The sequence below is a fragment of the Dermacentor andersoni genome, chromosome 7 (genome assembly GCF_023375885.2).
Source record: "Dermacentor andersoni chromosome 7, qqDerAnde1_hic_scaffold, whole genome shotgun sequence".
In the NCBI taxonomy this organism is placed as follows: Eukaryota; Metazoa; Arthropoda; class Arachnida; order Ixodida; family Ixodidae; genus Dermacentor; species Dermacentor andersoni.
Window position 1 is genome coordinate 15,764,912 of NC_092820.1, and position 19,444 is coordinate 15,784,355.

Here is a 19,444-nt window from a genome sequence, read left to right on the forward strand (position 1 = left end):
GGTATATTCTAAGACTGATAGCGGTAGACTTTAAAAACGATGATACGGAGAAAGTGGTGCATGTTTTCTGTGACGCAAGCCTGAAGGCCAATGGTGCTGTCGCATATATCCTGACCAAGTCTCGGTTCGGACTAATAAGTGTCAGCTTGGTCATGGCCAAACTAAGAGTAGCCCCTTTGAAAAGCCTCTCGCTACCCCGATTGGAGCTGATGGGAGCCCTTGTTGGCGCGCGACTAGGCCACTACGTTGCTAAGGCCTTGGATCTGAAGAACGTTGCTACCATCCTCTGTACTGACTCTACAGTAGCTATGTACTGGATCAAGGGACACGCTGCCAGATGGAAGCCCTTCGTGGCAAATCAAGTCTCAGAGTTACAAGCGCTGACAGATCCCAGGGATTGGAAACACTGCCCAGGTTCAGACAACCCCACTGACCTAATCACCCGCGGCATTCCCCCATCGGCCCTGTGGGAAAGCGAATTGTGGTGGAAAGGACCCCGTTGGCTTCAGGAGGATGACACGCATTAGCCAACGATAAGTGAGCCTAGCTCGAAGGCTGGGGAGTGCCAAATGGAAGAGCGAAAGGTGACGGTGATGCCCATAGTATCATCGTCATCCATGGCAATTTTCAATGTTGAGAATTATAGTTCATTCAGCAGAGTCGTGCGAGTAACCGCGTGGGTCCGCCGCTTTGTCGACAACTGCCACAACAAAGAAGGAAGGACGATCGGCCCATTACGAGCTGAAGAAGTAATCAGCGCCGAAAGATACTGGTTGGCTAATGCTCAAGAAGATGCGTTCAGCGACGACATTTCAAACCTGAAGAATTAAAGACCGTTGCACAAGAGCTCTCCTCTTTTGCGTTTCAACCCGTACTTTCACAAATACGGCCTCCTGCGAGTTGGTGGACGCTTGCAATTCAGTGATAACAACGAAGAGACTAAGCATCCCATCGTTCTCCCTGGCAATCACCCCCTCACGTCACTGCTCATACGGAAGGAACACTTGAGAATGCAGAACACGGGCGTGCGCGATACTCTAGCACAGCTGCGAGAATCGTATTGGATTATCCGAGAACGTTAGGCCGTAGAGAAAGTTATCAAGAAGTGCCTTGTTTGTCGCAAACAAAGTTGCCCTCCAGCTACGGAACCAGTAGCACCACTTCCAGCTGACAGAGTGACAAAGGGAAACCCGTTTGACACCGTTGGCATCGATTCTGCAGGGCCCTTGATTTGTCAACAGTCATGCGACAGCAAAAAATGCTACATCGCTACTTTCACCTGTGCTGTGACACGTGCCGTCCACCTTGAGCTCGTCAGCGACAGCCTTCCTTTCGGCGTTTAGGCGCTTTGTGGCACACCGTGGAATTCGCTCGACGGTGTATTCGGACAACGCGCTCACATTCAAGCGTGCAGCCAGGAATCTAAAGGCCATGTTCATGCTGTTGCAAGTCGAGGAATTGCAGTCATACTTCGCCGGAAACCAGATCGATGGAAGTTTATTGTTGAACCACAAGCTTGGTGAGGCGGATTCTGGGAGCGGATGGTGCAATCTGTGAAAGTAGCATTGCGAAAGATGTTAGGTCTGAGCAGCTTGAGATTCGAAGAACTGACCACCGTTCTTTATGAGGTGGAGGCCATGATCAACTCACGCCCTTTGACTTTCATATATGATGATGCTCAAGAGCCACAACCACTGTCACCGGCGCATTTCTTTGTCGGAAGAAAGTTGAAGACTCTTCCTCCACACCTGCTGCCGGACGAAATTCCTGGCGGTGGCATGTATCCCTCACGACGCTGGAAGTACCGGACTGCCATGGCCGATGATTTCTGGAGACGGTGGCGGAAACACTACTTATTGGAGCTCAGATCGGCACATATGTGCCGACCAACGACTTCGAATGATCTGAAGGAAGGCGCCTTGGTGCTCCTGAGGGAAGAGCGCTTGAAACGCTACATGTGGAAGACCGCCAGAATTAAGGAAACATTTAAGGGTAGAGATAGCAGGGTGCGGTCCCGCAAACTGGTATTAAATGGGGGAACCGAGATGAAGTGACCGATACAGCTTCTGTATCTCTTGGAGATTGTGGAGCAATGAGCTCAATAATAGTTCGCTCATCCGGTGCAGATTGTTGTATACCCTCCATTCTGGAGAAAAAGACCCCCGCTCCCGAGCTGAGGGCCGCCGACAATGTAGCAAGGAGTACTCCCCCCCCAGAGGCACCGGACACTTGATACCCCTCAACCTGCGTGTATTACTGGCGAGCACAATCTGCGAACAGCGACCAGCGGTGCGGTGGTGCCTTCCAGGTCTGGAGCGGATTCTTGCACATGCGGGGTGCAATAATGCCTGTTTGGCACGGTGTATTATGAATTTCCCCTTCTCTCTACTCTCTCCCCTTTCCCATATCTTCAAGTCAAAAATAAAGGAGTCTTATTGATGCGCTGGAAGCGAATGGATGTCTGTCATTTTTCCATAAGTTAAAAGTTCTCCGTCTCTTATTCCACGACACGCCCAATGCACGGTACACAAGTGTTTTTGCATTGCTTACATTTTGCTCGCCGCTCGTGCTTCAATGTTCCTTGTGCTGCTTGGCACAAGTTTGCCCAATAAAGGGATCGTTTGATAATTAAGTTTTACTACTGGGTTCTTTTTTGTCACCACAACTTGACAATATGCACCACCACTAAGTCTCTTTATGACTTACCCTCATTTCTATGCGTTAGGACGTGCTGTTCAATGGCATCTCTGCAAGTTGCTTTGCGATTGTAGAGGCCATTGAAGCAGTGAAACGTGTGGTACCATAGTCCTTGCGGACGCTGCGTCCGTACTTCGTCGCATTTTGTTGGTTTTCTGAGCACTACATAAGACAGCTATCTCATTTACGGGAACATGGCTGTATGTTATCAGCCTACCAACACATGTTATTTGTGCAGAATCATTCCGTTTAGACAGTCCGCGCTTTCATTGGTATCACTAGGAATTGCGTCAGCGAATAGCTAAGCTAGCGTGTGAAGCCCGGCTTGCGTAACTCGCACTAGACAACTTTGCTTCAAAGTATGGCGATCATTATTCTAAAACAGCGCTAAACACGTGTCATCCATATATTTCAGGCTGTTTCAGCTAGCCAAAGCAAACATATTCGACCTGGGGCGCGATCGGACATCGTTGTTCAAAACGCGCGTTCAGTTTCGCCTCACGCGACTGGCCTATGCCGCGCCAACGTCGTCAGCCGCACCTGTCGGCACGGCCTAGGCCATTCGCGTGAGGTGAAACTGAACGGGCGTTTCCAACAACGATCTCCTATCGCGCCCCTGGCTTCCTATACTAAGGTACCTGTTCGCTCAAGGAGTTGAAAAGTGCCACAGTTGATGGCCCATAAAGGGCAAGGAACAATGAAAGTCTTCCCGTTTTTGTCCTCTTCGACTGTTGCTTTTCTATATTCTTCAATGGCAAACATGCATGAATAAGATGATCTTGCTAAAAAAAGGACGCGTATGGAAGTTTGATTTGAAACACCCTTCTCTTGGGCACAGAAGCAGTCCGCTACCTGCACCATACGACCAGTTCTTATAACTTGCAACATGTAGCATGGCACCCTTTGGTCATATTTGGCCCTTGAGCCATAAAACAACAAATTCATCATAACATGTAGCGATAAGCTGGGCTTCCGTTTACAGTAAGCGCTGAACTGATATTGAAAGCCAAAATTTATCACACAACGACGCGCACTCGTAATTTCCTGCATACCAAAACCATGATGTGTTAGACCCCAAAAGGTAGCATCAGAGCATGTGCGTCCCTAAGGCATCCGGAAATGATTGAATATCGCGGACTTTCACTATTCATCCCTAAGCACTTCTCGTTTGTGAAAGAAGTAGGCTTTCTTAAACATTAGCGACTAGTCCCGTCAAGAGGCAAAATTATTGCTGTTCTGAGCATGTCTTATTGACATGCGTGGATTGCTTACTTTGTGTGTCATGTTTGTGGCACGCCGGTGGATACAAAAATTTATGTTGTGTGCCCTTTTCTCGTAAATTAGCTTCTGTGTACCTTGTGTTCCCATTCTGGCCTCTCGTTTTGTTATACTACCTTTGCACTGGAGAGAAAGCATGTGTAGCGCTAGCGCGGTCTCGCTGTCAGGCAGATAAGTATTACAGTGGTGTTTGTCGCGGAGATCAAAGACTCAAATAAAGGTGTATCGAATTGTTTCGAGCTGTTTTCCGGCACATTATTAGCGTACAATTGCTCGACCACCTTAGCAAAGTAAATTCGACCGGTACACACCCAGGACTGCAAATATTGCAATCGAGAGAACTTTTTGTGACCTTAATATTTGGTGGAAACTAGCTTTCTTGACAAGATGCCTTTTTGCGACTTTTGACTCTTGACCACAGCAAAGACAGAAAGAGACGTGTTGTGTGCAGGTGGTGCTTCTTACATTCGACGATGCCGTGAACGATTTGAACTTCGACCACTACACGGAAATCTTCGATACGGGCCGCAGGAACCCCAATGGCTGCCCGATCCGCGGAACCTTCTACGTGTCGCATGAGTGGACCGACTACGGCCAAGTGCAGACTCTATATTCCAAGGGACACGAGATGGCCTCGCACACCGTCACGTGAGTGTTTGCACATCATCGACACGCACTTTGGCGAGAAAGGAAACTTGATAGCAAGGAGTCACTGCCGTTGTAAGTTGCTTGGCGTTTAGTGCTCTTGCTACAATCAAACATTTTTTAGCCGGAATGGCGAGACTGATTTCTTGCATGTAGCACCTTCACTGTTCGTTTTCACTGATTTCGGATTTTATTTACTTGAAAAAAGCGCGCAGTTAAGGTTAGTGCAGTGAAGAGAATGCTTTCTCTGGCTGTTTCAGGGATTAAATTGGCGCTTATCGTGTCCCATATTCTTTCTGCTTGCTTGAGTATTTTGCCTTGGTGTAATACTTTTCACAACTGCAGCTGTAGCGTGACACAAGCGGCCCTATGTTTCAGTAAGATGCACCTTGAACAGTGAAGTACAGCAGCCGAGGTAAATTAGGATGCTAAATATAGAATTGCTAGGGTCAGCTGGACATGTAATAGTGAAAATCTTTCTGGCTACTTTGGTCTAGAACTTTATTCGATAAATCTTTGTCGAAAACTCACTTGGACCACAGTATGATGTCCATCTCGGGACGTTCTGCACGTCGTCTCCGCAAGTGTTAGTTGATTCAAGCCACCCTAGTTGCTCTTCTGGTTGCTAACATTCTTACTTTTCTGAGCTCCTAACAAAGGCACTGCTATACGTTTTCAACACATTAATCCATTCATTTTGTTAGTTGCAAAAGGAATGTATTTCTGATGTTCATTTCGGTCTGCGGTCAAAAGAATAGCGGTAGACTGCTGCTAAATGCGCAGTTTCAAGTGTGCATAAAGTAAACCGAGGGTGGTGAATTTACCCAGTTTTCCGTTTCTTCTGTCTACGGCTTGTTCTTTGCGCCACTTTATTTTTATTAGGAATAATTGACGAGCATACATGAGTATGTACCTTACGTGTATGACGTATACGCGTTACCGTTTCTAGTAGAAACATTGCTCTAAAATATGTCAGCAAAATATGTGAAACTGCAGACTCACGCTCACCGATAGCTGTGCGTACTTCCTCACACTTAAAGCCACCTAGTATGTCTGCGTCTAAGGGTACTCAATTCACTCGGTGCATTTGAGTAAGTGTTGCTAAGCGCGAGCGGATATTGACAGGTGTTCTTGTTTATCCTTCTTCCGGGGACTGCGTTTCACCGTCAAACAACTTAATGTTATCGCTCTGCACAAGACGTGCCTGCATGATCTGGGCTTACTGTAATATCATCGTTGATTCTACCTGTTATGTATGTTCTCACTTAACCTTGTTTAACTAGATTGCATGTGCGACGTGAATAGCATTGTACTTTCTTGGAGGTATGCGAACCCCAGATATTACGCTGGAACCATCGACTAGTCATAAACACAAGCCGAAGCACTCCAAGGGCAGATTAGATTTTCGACTGTCCGCGAGTGTGCTGGCCGCTATCATTCTGCTGAGTGTTACTTGTTTGGCTGGGTACAGGTTTGCCCTATAAACAGCTAATTTCGTAACTTGCGTTGTGCCACGATGGTTCTTCACCCTCACTACAACGCGACGTCTTGTTGAGGTGATTCAGCGTTTATGTTCTGGATACTTTCTCAAAGCCGTGACCCTAGTCCTAACCACGAAAACAACGCCAGCGTCGCCCCAAACCATCGGGTTAGGTACAGACTACAAGACCTGCTCCCGGATTACGGACTTCTACCCTTGAGGACCAGGAAAACCAACGTCAAGCCAGCACCCACGACGAGAGATGCAGCATCCCCTGCAGCCATCCTCATGCAGCAGCCAAGGGAGCCACCTATTTTCCGTGGATCTTCGTCTGACGACCCAGAAACCTAGCTCGAGGTTTTTGAAATCATCTCGACATTCAACAACTGGAACGCTGAGGCATGAGGGCCATGTATACTTCCACTTGAAAGACGCCGCGAGCGCTGTGGTTTGCAAACCGAGAATCCGGTTTGCAAACCAATCCGGATCCAACCAACCACAAACCAAACAGAAACCGGGACAAACTGCGATCCGGCGCTGACATAGCAGCTGGACGCTTACGCCGTCTTTTTCTTCAGTTGAACGAGATAACTACCGTTCTTCAAGACACCGTATCGAAAATGTGCTTCATTCCGGAGGGCGTTTTTTCCGTCCACGATGGACACGACAGCGCTGCCATTGGTCCTCATCACATTCATCAACTGGTAACCCTGGACAAATTTGGAGGGTAGTAAGCCACATTGCTCTCTTCTGGCAAAACACTTCGGGATCCGGCGCCAACATGGCAGCTCGACGCTTACGCCGTCTTTTGCCTCAGTTGCTGCCGATAACAACCGTTCAATACACCCTATCAGAAACGTGCTTCCTTTCGGAGGGCGTTTTTCCATCGAAGAAATCTGCCCGGCTTGCATGTGTGACCGGCCACCATTGGACGCTACAGCACCGCCAATGCTGCTCAGCACATTCATCAACTGGTAACCCTGGACAACCATATGGGGTAGTAAGCTACATAAGGCTCTCTTCTGGCAAACCACTTCGGGACCAGGTGCCGACATGGCAGCTGGACGCTTACGCCGTCCTTTTCTTCAGTTCCTGCGGATGACTACCGTTATTCAAGACACAGTATCGGAAACGTGCTTCCTTGCGGAGGGCGCTTTTCTGCTGACGAAATCTGCCCGGTTTGCCTGTGTGACCGGCCGCCGTTGGACACGACATCACCACCATTGCTCCTCACCACATTCATCAACTGGTAAGCCTGGACAGCCTTTGAGGGTATTAAGCTACATAAGGCTCTCTTCTGGCAAACCACTTCGGGATCCGGCGCCGACATTGCAGTTGGGCGATTTCGCCGTCTTTCTTTTTTTTCAGGTTGGTTTTTCATAGCGCTGTGTTAATGAAAAATCATTCAAAACGTCGGCGGTGGATCCCACCATACATGCTTTGCGTTTATACCGAACCGAATGTTGTGCATGACAGTTAAGCGTCTAATAGAAATGTACCTTACCCAGAAAATGTTGCTAGCCGGTGACGTTGAGGAAAATCCAGGGTCCGTTACACCAGAGCAAGAAAAGCAAATGTTCGACATAATTTTCACTATACCCACAATCCAACAAAAGCAGTCTGAACTTTTATATGAAATTCGCTCAATTCGAGAGACCCTCGAACAAACCATAAATGAACAATAAAAATCAGGTGCGTTCAAGATAGCATGGCGTCTATACTCCCGCTAAAAGATGAGGTTCAAAGCCTTGTCGGTGGCGGCGATAAACTTACGTTCACGTGTACGACATTCCAGGCATTGCATGACGATCATGATTATAGGTCTCGAAGAAATAACTTGATTTTCTATGGCCTCGAGGATGCGCAAAAGGATAGTTGGCCTGATTCCGAACAAAAATTATTATTTTCTGCTCTGAGAAACTGTGACCACAAATTGATCCTAACTCTGTAGAATGGAGCTGACTAGTCACGAACCTGACAAAACGCGACCAATAATAGTGTCACGTGGCAGTGACGGTTCAGGACAAAGCAACAAATCTGTCGATGCGAAACTAACGTTATTCGTTGAACCTGTGCCCAGAAACCACAGGCTACACTCAATGCTCAACGAAAACGGCGAACACAGTCGGCGATCGGCGAAAATCTGATCAGCGGGTCAAGCGCGTCGGCTTTTATACATCAGTTGACGAATGTTCCAGAGTAATCCATGGGACCTGCGTGTCTTCCACAAAGTTCTACACCATTCGAGTCGCGTATACGTGCAATCAGAGTACACAAGGCTCGGTGAGAGCCATCAGATGGAACCATCGATAACATTCCAGAAACTTCCGATACATGCAGGCGTGTCCGGTGCTGTGCGATAACATTTGTTAGGCGGTGAAACGTAGTCACCCGATAAAGATAAGCAAGTACACATGTCAATACCCCTCTCCTAAATAGCATCGACCCGATGCTGCAAATATACCAAAGTAATATAGAAAAGCACCCGTAGCAAAAAAAAAAACACCAATAAGAGGAAGTTCGTCAGCGTGCGTAAAAGGACTTAAGACGCACCACGTGGGCAACTTCAAATCGTGTGCAGCGCAGCTGTGAATGCGAAATGCCGTCTGGCACAACCTCATAGTTCAGTGCGCCAGCACGTCGGATGACCTTGTAGGGTCCGAAATAGCGTCGCAAGAGTTTCTCACTGAGTCCCCATCGGCGTATCGGGGTCCAAACCCAAACACGGTCGCCCAGCTGGTATTTGACGAAGCGTCGTCGGAGGTTGTAGTGTCGGCTGTCGGTACGCTGCTGGTTCTTGATCCGTAGGTGGGCGAGCGGTCGGGCTTCTTCGGCGCGCTGGACATAGGTAGCGACGTCAAAATTTTCTTCGTCAGTGACGTGCGGCAGCATGGCTTCGAGCGTCGATGCTCATCGATGCTCATTCACTGTTTCATTTCGTAAAGATGCCAACAAAATGGGATCGAGCAGTGCAAATGTGCTAGATCTACTTTTCACGAACGATCGTGATTTTTTGTCTTCAGCTATCACAGTTCCCGGCATATGTGACCACGAAGTGGTTATGGCAAAATTATCCTCTGCTGCAGCGCGTCGTTGCATTTTTCAACCGCATAAAGTTCTCTTTTACGAACGTTGTGACTATTGTTCCATTTCACATGCACTGCATGCATTTTTCCCGGAATTCCAGTCACTTTTCACATCCTTAAATATCAGCACCGCATGGAATGTCGCTAACCCAGACGCCCATCCCAAGCCATATAATTTTGACAAAGCGCCGCAGCGATAAGCGGTGGATGAACAAGAAACCGGGGTTCGATGAACAAAAGACTTCGTCTATTCCGTAAATATGGTCAGTCCCCGAGCCCAATACTTCATTCCAAGTTTATAGAACAAAACAAGATTGTTTGTAAAGAAACGCGGGGGCACAAAGCCTGTACGTGGAGAACTTTATGAAAAAGTCAGAAGAAACCCAAAAGGAACTTTCGAAATACATAAAAGATAAAAAATGCACCAAAAAACATTATTGCGGATGTTATCGATGGAATGAACTATGCTGGAAAAGCTGAAAGAAAGGCAGAGCGTTTTAATTCATACTTCCAGTCTGTGTTCTCACAACCAACCGATACGTTTATAGAAGTACCAGAGTCTTCCAATTTTACGCAGATGAACGACATAACCTTTACAGAATATGGTGTTACTTTACTGCTACAGAATATCAAAGGAGCTTCTGGTCCTGACTCAGACAAAGTTTTCAATCATATCTAAAAAAAACTATGGTTCTTCGATTTCGCCTTACTTGAAAACGTTTCTCATAAAGTACCTTCAACAAGGTGAACTATCCCCTGATTGGAAGCGGACAAAGATAGTTTCTGTACTCAAAACTGGAACTAAAGCAAGCACCAGCAACTACAGACCTATTTGTCTAACAAGCGTAATCTGCAAAACTCTTGAGCATATAATCTACATGAGCTGATTGATTATCTTCAAACTAATAATTTTTTTGCAGGACTCAACATGGATTCAGATGTGGTTTTTCATGCGACACACAATTCATAGAACTTACTCACGATATTGCCGAATCACTAAACAGTAGTAATCAAGTGAAGTGCATGTTTTTGGACATTATAAAAGCAATCTATTCTGTGTCACATAATCTCATAACGGCAGATAACTTCTGTATTAACATACCAACTAAGTTGCTGACGTGGATAACGGCATATCTGAGCGGACAAAAGCAGTGCGAATGGCAGATGTGCTAAATGTAGCGAATTCATCAAAAGCACCAGTGTTATCTGGTGTCCCCCAAGGGTCGGTATTAGGGCCGCTTCTCTTCTTGATCTATATCAGTGATCTTCCAGTAAATGTGTCCGGCTCAATCAGGTTGTATGCAGACGACTGCTGTGTCTACCGGCGCATCTTTTGAGAAACAGATTCGAAGCTGCTCCAAAAGAATCTCGATTACATTATTTCTTTGCGTCACGATTGGAAAATTGTCCTCAGTCTGTCGGACTGCAACACAATCATCTTCACGAAAAATATACATCCTCAAATCAATAGCTATTTTCTAGGTTGTGAACGAGTGTCTAAGGTTTCAGATTATAAATATCAGGGGGTTATATTTGCCAAGGACCTTTCACGGAACACACGTTCGGTACTTCTCATCTAAAGCCAGCCGTCTACCCAACTTTATCAGAAGGAATTTCTAGCAAGCCCCTCATGAACTGAAAGAATTGTTATACCAAACTAATATGCGTCCAATTTTATAATATGGCTGTCCTGCATGGGATCCTTACACAAAGCAGAACAATAATGAGCTTGAGTGTGCTCAGAAACCTGCTGCCCACTTCGTTTCTGGCGACTATTACTTCAGAAAAAGTACTACCACACTTTGAAATGATCTTCTTGGCCACCACTTGAAGATAGGAGGAAATATCTCAGATTGTGTCTTTTTTATAACATATTCCAGGGCAGAACCGGTATTGACAAGCCGTTGACAAGCTGTTTGGTGCAGCTTGGTGTTTTCTTCGCTTTGGTATTTGATGTCTTTCTTATGACCTTCGGAGTTTGCATATTAATAAGTGTAATAATATCCAATTCTTTTATTTTTTCTAGATGTGTAACGAAGAGTGTTGTTGACCTGTCAGTGTTTACGCTGTCTGCAAACGTTTTTTCATGTATGTATGTACGGAATAATGCGATTCAGTGTTGCACGTTTGGGCGCTGCAGATATTGTCAATAAATAAATAAATACAAAATCCGCTCTAGAACATGGGACCTATTTCGCAGGCTTCCTACAGACCTTCACAAGCGTCATAAATTTATGCCACAGGTGTCGTTGAATAAGAAGACTTTGAAATTTGCAACAGACAATTCAACCGCTGCTCGATGCCAGACTGCGCAGAAGCGCACGCGATAGGAGATGAGACTATTTCAATTGCACGGCCGAATGTGTGTGATTGTTGTGGCGCGACGATGGGCCAAGAAGAGAAAGAGCCGGTGTTTGGCGCTGAAGGGGTAGTCATCCCAGCAAGCAAGCGACCAGCCTGAGCTGCCTGGTCTCGGCTTTCGTTCCCAACGAGCCGCGCACTCCGTCTACCCAAGGCCCGTGTTCCTGGGTGAGCTGGGAGCGCAGGTCGGGCTGTCCGTGGGCCTGAGCCGGCCTGCTCCACTGCTGCGTGAGCATTCGACGCCTGCATGTTCCGATGCAGCCAAGCCTTCCGAACCCTGTGGCGCGCAGACGTCTCGACTCAGCTGTTTTGCAAGTGGCTCGTCGTGCGCCTCAATCCCCTGCGCCAGCCGTTGATACAGATTCATCGTTGCGGCTCCTCGTGCCGTGAGTGCCTAGTACCGATACGCGATCAGACGTCATCCTACAATGACGCTGTGCATGGTTGTCTCAGCGACAGACAACCGTGAAGCGAACCGTGTGTGTCCCGTCCCGGTGTCATTAAAGCCTTGTTCATTGTGCCACCCCTGTGTTTCTTGAGGCCTGGGCCCACATCATCACACCCATGCACTCTGCTCTAACGACCGGCGGGAACCGGTCCGTCGTGCGCGAAGAACTACAGAGAATGCCCCCATAGGCGCAGCCTCAGGTGCTGTCACTTGCCGACGTCGACTGCGAAGAACCTTACCAGTCACTACGAGTTCCTGAACCACTGCAGCCTCAGTTGGAACGCATGAAATACAGCGCTGCCACCCGCCGTCACGTTCCTCCTCCAGGCCCCTCTCAAAGCCGCTTGACAACGGCATTACATCGCCAGAAGCCACCTCCACAAGCCCGCCTGACCATCGGCCCGCGCGAAGCCCCCAAAAAGACCGACGTTTGGCACACCTCCGACCGCCGCCCGCTATTGAACTACTGCGGAGAAGCGGGCCATGTCCAGCATCGATGCCCATACCGTCAAGTGGTATATAAGAATACAGCGTGAGCACGATGCGCCCCCGACTAGGGTAACGACCATGGGACATCGCCGACGACCTGGCAGCGACTGGTAGCCGCGACGACCTTCCCGTTCACCGCCGACCGGGCCCAGAGGAAACAGCGCGAGAACTGATTTCGATAACAGATTTATTTGATAAGAAACCTGGCGTTAAACGGTTGAAAGCATACACAGAATGCGTCAAAGTGAGCGACCTCGGCCTGTCATCTTAAAACTGTATAATTTCAGAGAAATGGAAAATATCAAAAATTATAAAATATTGAAAGGATCTGGCGTATATCTGTCGCAAAAAATTGATTTAAAGAAACTGTCGAGAATCGCAAGTTTTGAGGGGATTCCGCGCAATAAGAACGGAAAGAATGTTATCGCGCACGCCTTAATTACGAAAAGCTTATAATCAATACCGACGTGTACCGTTGGGATAATGAAAAGTAGAGCCGAGTCAAGGTGTGACGTATGAAAAGTGCTCCATTAGCGGCTAGTAAGGATTTAAGAGTACCAAGAACGCAATGATTTCCGAATAGTTACCTTAAATACCTGGAGCCTTGTCAACAAAATGACTGACTTACAGCCATTTTAGTGAATTGCGAAACGCACGTAGTTACCATTACAGAAACGTGGCAACGTTCTGAAATACAAGATGACTGAAATAGTTCCCCCTGGCTATAAGATAATACGACGTGATCGAGGGTTAAGAGGCGTTGCGACTGTAACGAAGGAAAATGTCCAGTTAAGAAAAGGCTACGTGGTACACCGCCGCACGAAAGCTGCTGGTGTGCAATTGGGGAAAATGTCCGTCCTTCGTGGCAGAGTCTACCTACCATTCATTCGTACTATACATCCAAACGTACCCTATATGACAATAAAAGACGCTGCAATCGGCTCATTATTACTGGCGACTTCAATTTACCTGGCAACAACTGGCAAAATTTTGAAACTGAGACGCGGGAACAAGCTCATTCTGATTCACTTGTCGACATCGCAATTACTCACGACCGCACGGTACGGGACAGCGCGCGTGTCTCCAGGGAACCGCAACTGACCTTAGATCTTGTGCTTCCAGAAGTTCAAGGTATGCGTAGGTAAGGGATCTCGGATCATGAACTTCTTTTTGTTCAAACTAAAACAGAAATCTAAGAAAAAATTTCTTACGTCCCGACCTTGGAACAAGTGGATGACACGGGTGTCATTGACTACTTGGCGTTCGCGCTGGATAATTGATTTGAGCCTAGATATGAACATGGGAATTCTTTAAAGTCGTTAACTTTTATTGTATCAGTGCATTTATATCACTTCGAGAACTACGAAAACGAAAATAAATCTATGAATTAGCCACGATACCATCCAACTGAACGTTAAGTTAAACCACCAGAGACAGAAGGCCACAAAACATCGGGCAAATACATCAATCCTGTCTGCGCAGTTAAGAGCGAAAATCGCCGTAGCGCATAAGCATTATCAGGAGGAAAATTTTATTAAGTCATCTCCAGATATGGTATGGAGATGTATGTTCCAAAAAGAAAATAACTCGCGATCTATTGCTGTCAATAATAACGTTGTCACTGACTCTGTAGCGATAGCCTGCTGTTATAAGAAATGTTTCCAGTCGCTGCGGCCACCGGTATCTAATAATGCACACATTCCGTTTAACTCGCATTTAGTGAAAATGTCACATGTCAGTTATTAAGGGATTTTAGGGGCACTTCTGCAGAACACGGACGTAAAAATATTGGTAGGACCAGAGGGTATTCCGAACGCTTTGTTGCGAAGATATGCAGAATGGGTAGCGTTATACTTAAAAATTATATTTCACGCATCCTTTTGCTTGACTGGCTGGCTTATAGCTAAGGTCGTACCCATGCACAAATCAAATGATAAACAGAACCGCAAATTATCGGCCGATCTCGTAACATGCGTATGCTGCACAATATTAGAACAAGTGATATCTAACTCGGTTTACACTTATCTTGCGAACACAACATTTTGCCCGAATCAACACGGATTGCGGCAGCGCGTCTTAACAGTGGCACAACTCCTTGAAACAGTTGATGATTTACCAAACCTAATAAACAATAAGATACAAATCGGCACCATTTGTCGTGATCTATCAAAAAACTTTGATAGAGTACTTATAGAGTACTATTGCTTTAGTAAACTCCATACCAAATTGAGTAAAAAATTAAGAGAGGTCGGAATTAAACGAAGAATCTTTAAACGCATCAACGCGTACCTCGAAGGCGCGACCCAATTTGTCGAAATGGATGAGAAAAGCAAAGCCATTGAAAGTAACGTCACATGTACCGCAAGGATCAGTGTTGGACCCTTTGCTGTTCTTAGTTAATATCGATAATATTTCTTCAAGCATTCACAAAGGAATCACTGTGCGGCTCTTCACTGGTGATTGCTTATTATACAAAGTAATAAATGGCAAAGAAGACTAACAATCGCTTAATAAAGACTTAACGAATATTGGAAATTGGTGCGAAAGGTGGAAATAGAAAATAAAGGAAGACAAAACATGTTGTATTACGCATGTTCGGATTCAGATTTTAGATTCAGATTTATTGGTTCCAAAAACAAGCAAGTAAAAAGAAGTTTGTGCTTGAACATGCTTATGCAGTGAGCTCAGCCATACTTGCTTGAGTTGACACGTCTAAGTACTTTAGTCTAAAAATAACAAAAACAAATTGAAAAGACCACATTGTGTACGTCTGCGAAAACGCGCGAAAAAAGCTATGGCTCCTTCGACAGGCACTACAATCAGCATCTCAGTCAACTAAGCTAATGGCATATCTAACATATGTCAAGCCAACGCTAGAATATGCCAGCATTATATGGGACCATATTCGGACTGGATTGATTGATAAATTAGAATGGGCACAACGTAGAGCAGCCGGGTTTATACTTTCCAGGTACGCTCGAAAGATTCTGTGTCCTACATACAATGACAGCTAAACTTGCCTACGCTAGCCGAAAGACGGCGTGCAACTCGGCTAAATTTTTTCCCTCTTACTAGAAAACTATTTTAGCATTGGCAGTACGCCAAATCTCACAGTGCAACAAGGTCGACAGTTAAGGAGAAACAGGAGCGGCCACGACCGCAATTGCCTCAAACAACCTGTGTGTGCTGTTTCTTTCCAAAAACGATCCAAGAATGGAATGATTTACTTCTATCGCTACGTGAAAGCTCTACCACAGAAACGCTTCAATCTAGAACGAATGTGTTGTGAACGCACTGTACTATATATGTTTTGCTGTTCTCTCTATCTCATTTAATTACAAATATACCCTCCACAGCGAGAAACCATACTTAACATGTTCATCGTGATTATCTATGTATCTCTGTATTTATATAAGTGTATATAATATTTGTATATATATACATGTGTATTCTCGCTACAATGCGTGATTGTTAAATATATTTCTCTCTTTATGTATTTTTGTATGTTTTTCGTTTCTTTGTAACCAGTACTATTGCATTACTTACGAATTATATTGTTATTCTTCGTGCTGCTATCAACCGTCTTTATGTGTGTTGTTGTTCATTTGTTTGTAACTAGCAGTATTGCATTACTTACGAATCGTATTGTTATTCTACGTGCTGCTATCGACCTACCATGTAACGGCCGTAAGGCCAACGGTATATGCAAACAAAAACCCATGGTGGGTCAGTTAGCCCTTATTTGGAAGACTAAAAGCGGCAACCCATATAAGTATTGTTGCTGTTTGTCGATATGTCAAAGATTCTCTGCCACTCCATTGACGCTTCAAGACCCACCTCGACGACGAAGCAATGACACGCTGCCACCCAGAGGAAGCCTGGATGACTTGACTAGCCACCTACAGAAAATTTCACTACGACAGGTAACAACAGCGTGACAATGCGACACAGCCGTTACCCGGTGGCGCACCCTAACTGCAATGCAAGATGGAGAGGTACCGACCTCGACGCGCTTTTTGATGACCACAAAATCAGAGCTCTTGTAGACTCAGGAGTCGACTATAACGTCATCAATATATCCTTAGCCGTCAAATGGAAGGAAGTGAAGATTGCATAGGACGGCGTTCAAGTCCGGACAGCTGGACTACACCGAATAACGCCGACTTGAATGTGCAAACCAAATATTTCCTTTCATGGCTGGACCTACACTGCGACCTTTGTTATTCAGGAACAGTGCTCGTGAGGCGTAGTTTTGGCCATGGGCGTTCTGAACCAACACGGCGCACTCATTGACCTTGGAAGTATACTCTAGTACCAGCATTCGCGTTGGTGCCCAAGCACCGGCAGACGTACAAGATGACGTCAAGGGTGTACAACATCTACTGCTAGACTGTGAAACTTCCGTCGTACAAGAAATCACTCGACTGCACCGAGGAATGGACAAAGTAATTCTGACAAATTTCAGCCAGCAGTACAAACATCCGAGCAAGGACGCCACAATCACATACATCTAGGAAATTGTCGAAGCGCGCAATGCGTTTGTCCTCTCGGATTCTTTCGCATCTACATCGGCTGGCATAGTTAGGGAACCAGCCTTCGATAAAAACCAAGTTTTCCCATCAATAAAAAGTCTTATCAAATAATACAAAGACTACTTTTCCATCTCATCAAGGTTTCGACAAAAATTCTGTGGCCAAGTATTGTATATTAACCAAAGAATGCGCTCAGCCATTCAGTCTTAGCCCAGTACCGAGCTTAGTCGCGGAAACGAGAAGGCATAAAGAAAGAAGTCGATAAAATGCTATGGGATGAAATCATGCAGCCTTCGAAGAGGCCTTGGGCGTCTCGTGTAGTCATGGTGAAGAAAAAAGGCCGGAACCCTGTATTTCTGAGTCGATTTCGTCGACTGAACTGGATCAAAAAGAACTTATGCCCCCTCTCACGCATACGCGACACACCGGACCGGTTTTGCAATGCTAAATACTTCTCGTGGATGGATCTCGAGGCTGGATTCTGGCCAGTACAAGTCCACGAGAGGGATCGCGAGAAGAGCACCTTCATCGCACCAGACGGCCTCTATGAGTTCAAGGTCATGCCGTTTGGACTGTGGCTGCGATGGACACGGTGTTGGCTGAAGTGCCACACCTGCCTCGTCTACTTTGATGACGTCGTCGTTTTTCTGCAAGTATTGACGAGCACTTTAGACACCTTAAAACAGTACTAGAGACAATCAACTCTTCCGGACTCACTTTCAAACCGGAAAAGGGTCACTTAGCGTATGAAGAGCTGCTGTTCCTGGGGCACGTCATCAGCAAGTATGGATTACACCATGGCCCACAGAAGAGAGCTGCCATCACAAAGTTACAGAAGCTCGTCGACAAGAAGGCAGTGCGTAGATTCCTTCTCACGTTCGCCTACTACAGGAATTTCGTCCATGGCTTTTCACGCATGGCTGAGCCGCTCGCACGTCTAACTAAATCTGACGCTGAGATGAAGTGGGAAACGCGGAACGCCGACGCATTTCAGTGACTCAAACGACGCATGCAGTCGCCACCGGTACTTGCACACCTCGACGAAGACGCCAATACGGAAATCCACACCAACGCCAGTAGCCTAGGCATCGGTGCAGTGCTAGTTCAAAGGATACACAGGCTTGAGCAAGTTATAGCTTACGCTAGCCACTCACTATAAAAAGCGGCAGCCAATTACTCCACAAAGAATGTCTTGCTATTGTACGTCTACTTCGTTTTGGCCCGTCGGCTCGAAGGAAGAAAAGGACGATACAGGCGCGCGCGCGCTTGGGGTGATGCTTGTTCCCCGGTCGCCATATGTTCGCCAGTGTGAGTGCTAAAATAAATATTGCTAACTAGCGTGACTCAATGCCTCACTCCATTACCTACATCATCATTTGGCCTCCCATAAAATTTCATCATTACCTGTACGCTAGGCCCTTTAAAGTCCTGAGGGACCATCACGCATTGTGTTGGCTGGCAAAGTTACAGGGCCATTGAAGGCGCCTGGCCTGTTGGAGCCCTAAACCGCAAGAATTTGACAATACCGGATGGAAACACTTTTCATTGTGGAACGTTTTGCGCGCACTCAACGAAGACAACAAGAAAAAGACACAAAGACCAGTGAAGTCTGACAACGAATTTTTATTCCTAAAAATGGCGCATATATACCCTCGAGACCCATCACATAATCACCACGCGTGGACAACAGATCATCCGTTCCACATGATAACAACGCTCCTAAAATTCATCCTAATCGACGCACTATCGTCTAATATTGAGCAAGTTAATTTCACGATCATACATAGCGACAGACGGATGGCTAACACATGTCTCCTGTAGACTCTCGCTTTGTATGTTAGTGAAATTTACTTTGCTCAATATTAGACGATAGTGTGTCGATTATGACGTATATGAGTGTTGTTGTGTTAAGATGCACTATATGAGCGTTGCCCGTGCGGGCTGATCATGTGATCGGTCTTGAGGGTACGTATATACGTACTGTTTTTAGGAATAAATATTCAGTTGTCAGTCTGCGCTTGTCTTTCCGTTCTTTTCTTGTTGCTTTCGTTCGGTGCGCGCAAAATTTTCCACAATGAAGTCAAACGAACTAGCCCACCTTTCAGTCTTATTGGCAACACGGTGATGCAAACTGACCAATCGGCCCACCGCCACTAGACGACCAAGACGAGGAGGCCTTCCTGAGGACAATAAGCACCGACAACTTCGCCGAACAGCAGAAAGCAGACTCAAAAATCGAAGCCTTGCTTAATACTTGGAAGGTAAGAGCGGCTTTGTAGTGGGGGTGCTTGAGTATGCATTCTCCTCGTTTACGCTGCAGAACCACGTCCTCGTAAACAACTTATGTCCATGAGAAATACCTTCTGGTTGGGCCCGCAGCACTGCGGCCGCCGGAATTCCTTGCGTGACGACGAGACAGGCGGGTACT

At 46.2% G+C, this 19,444-nt stretch overlaps 1 protein-coding gene across 1 annotated transcript in view; it reads left to right on the top strand.

The window, feature by feature from the left end:
• Nucleotides 1-19,444, top strand: part of LOC126535548 (uncharacterized) — a 101,664-nt gene that overhangs the window by 32,906 nt on the left and 49,314 nt on the right. The window contains exon 5 of the mRNA XM_055073157.1: nucleotides 4,427-4,623. Within this exon, the coding sequence (XP_054929132.1) occupies nucleotides 4,427-4,623 (197 nt within the window). The remainder of the gene's footprint in view (nucleotides 1-4,426; nucleotides 4,624-19,444) is intronic.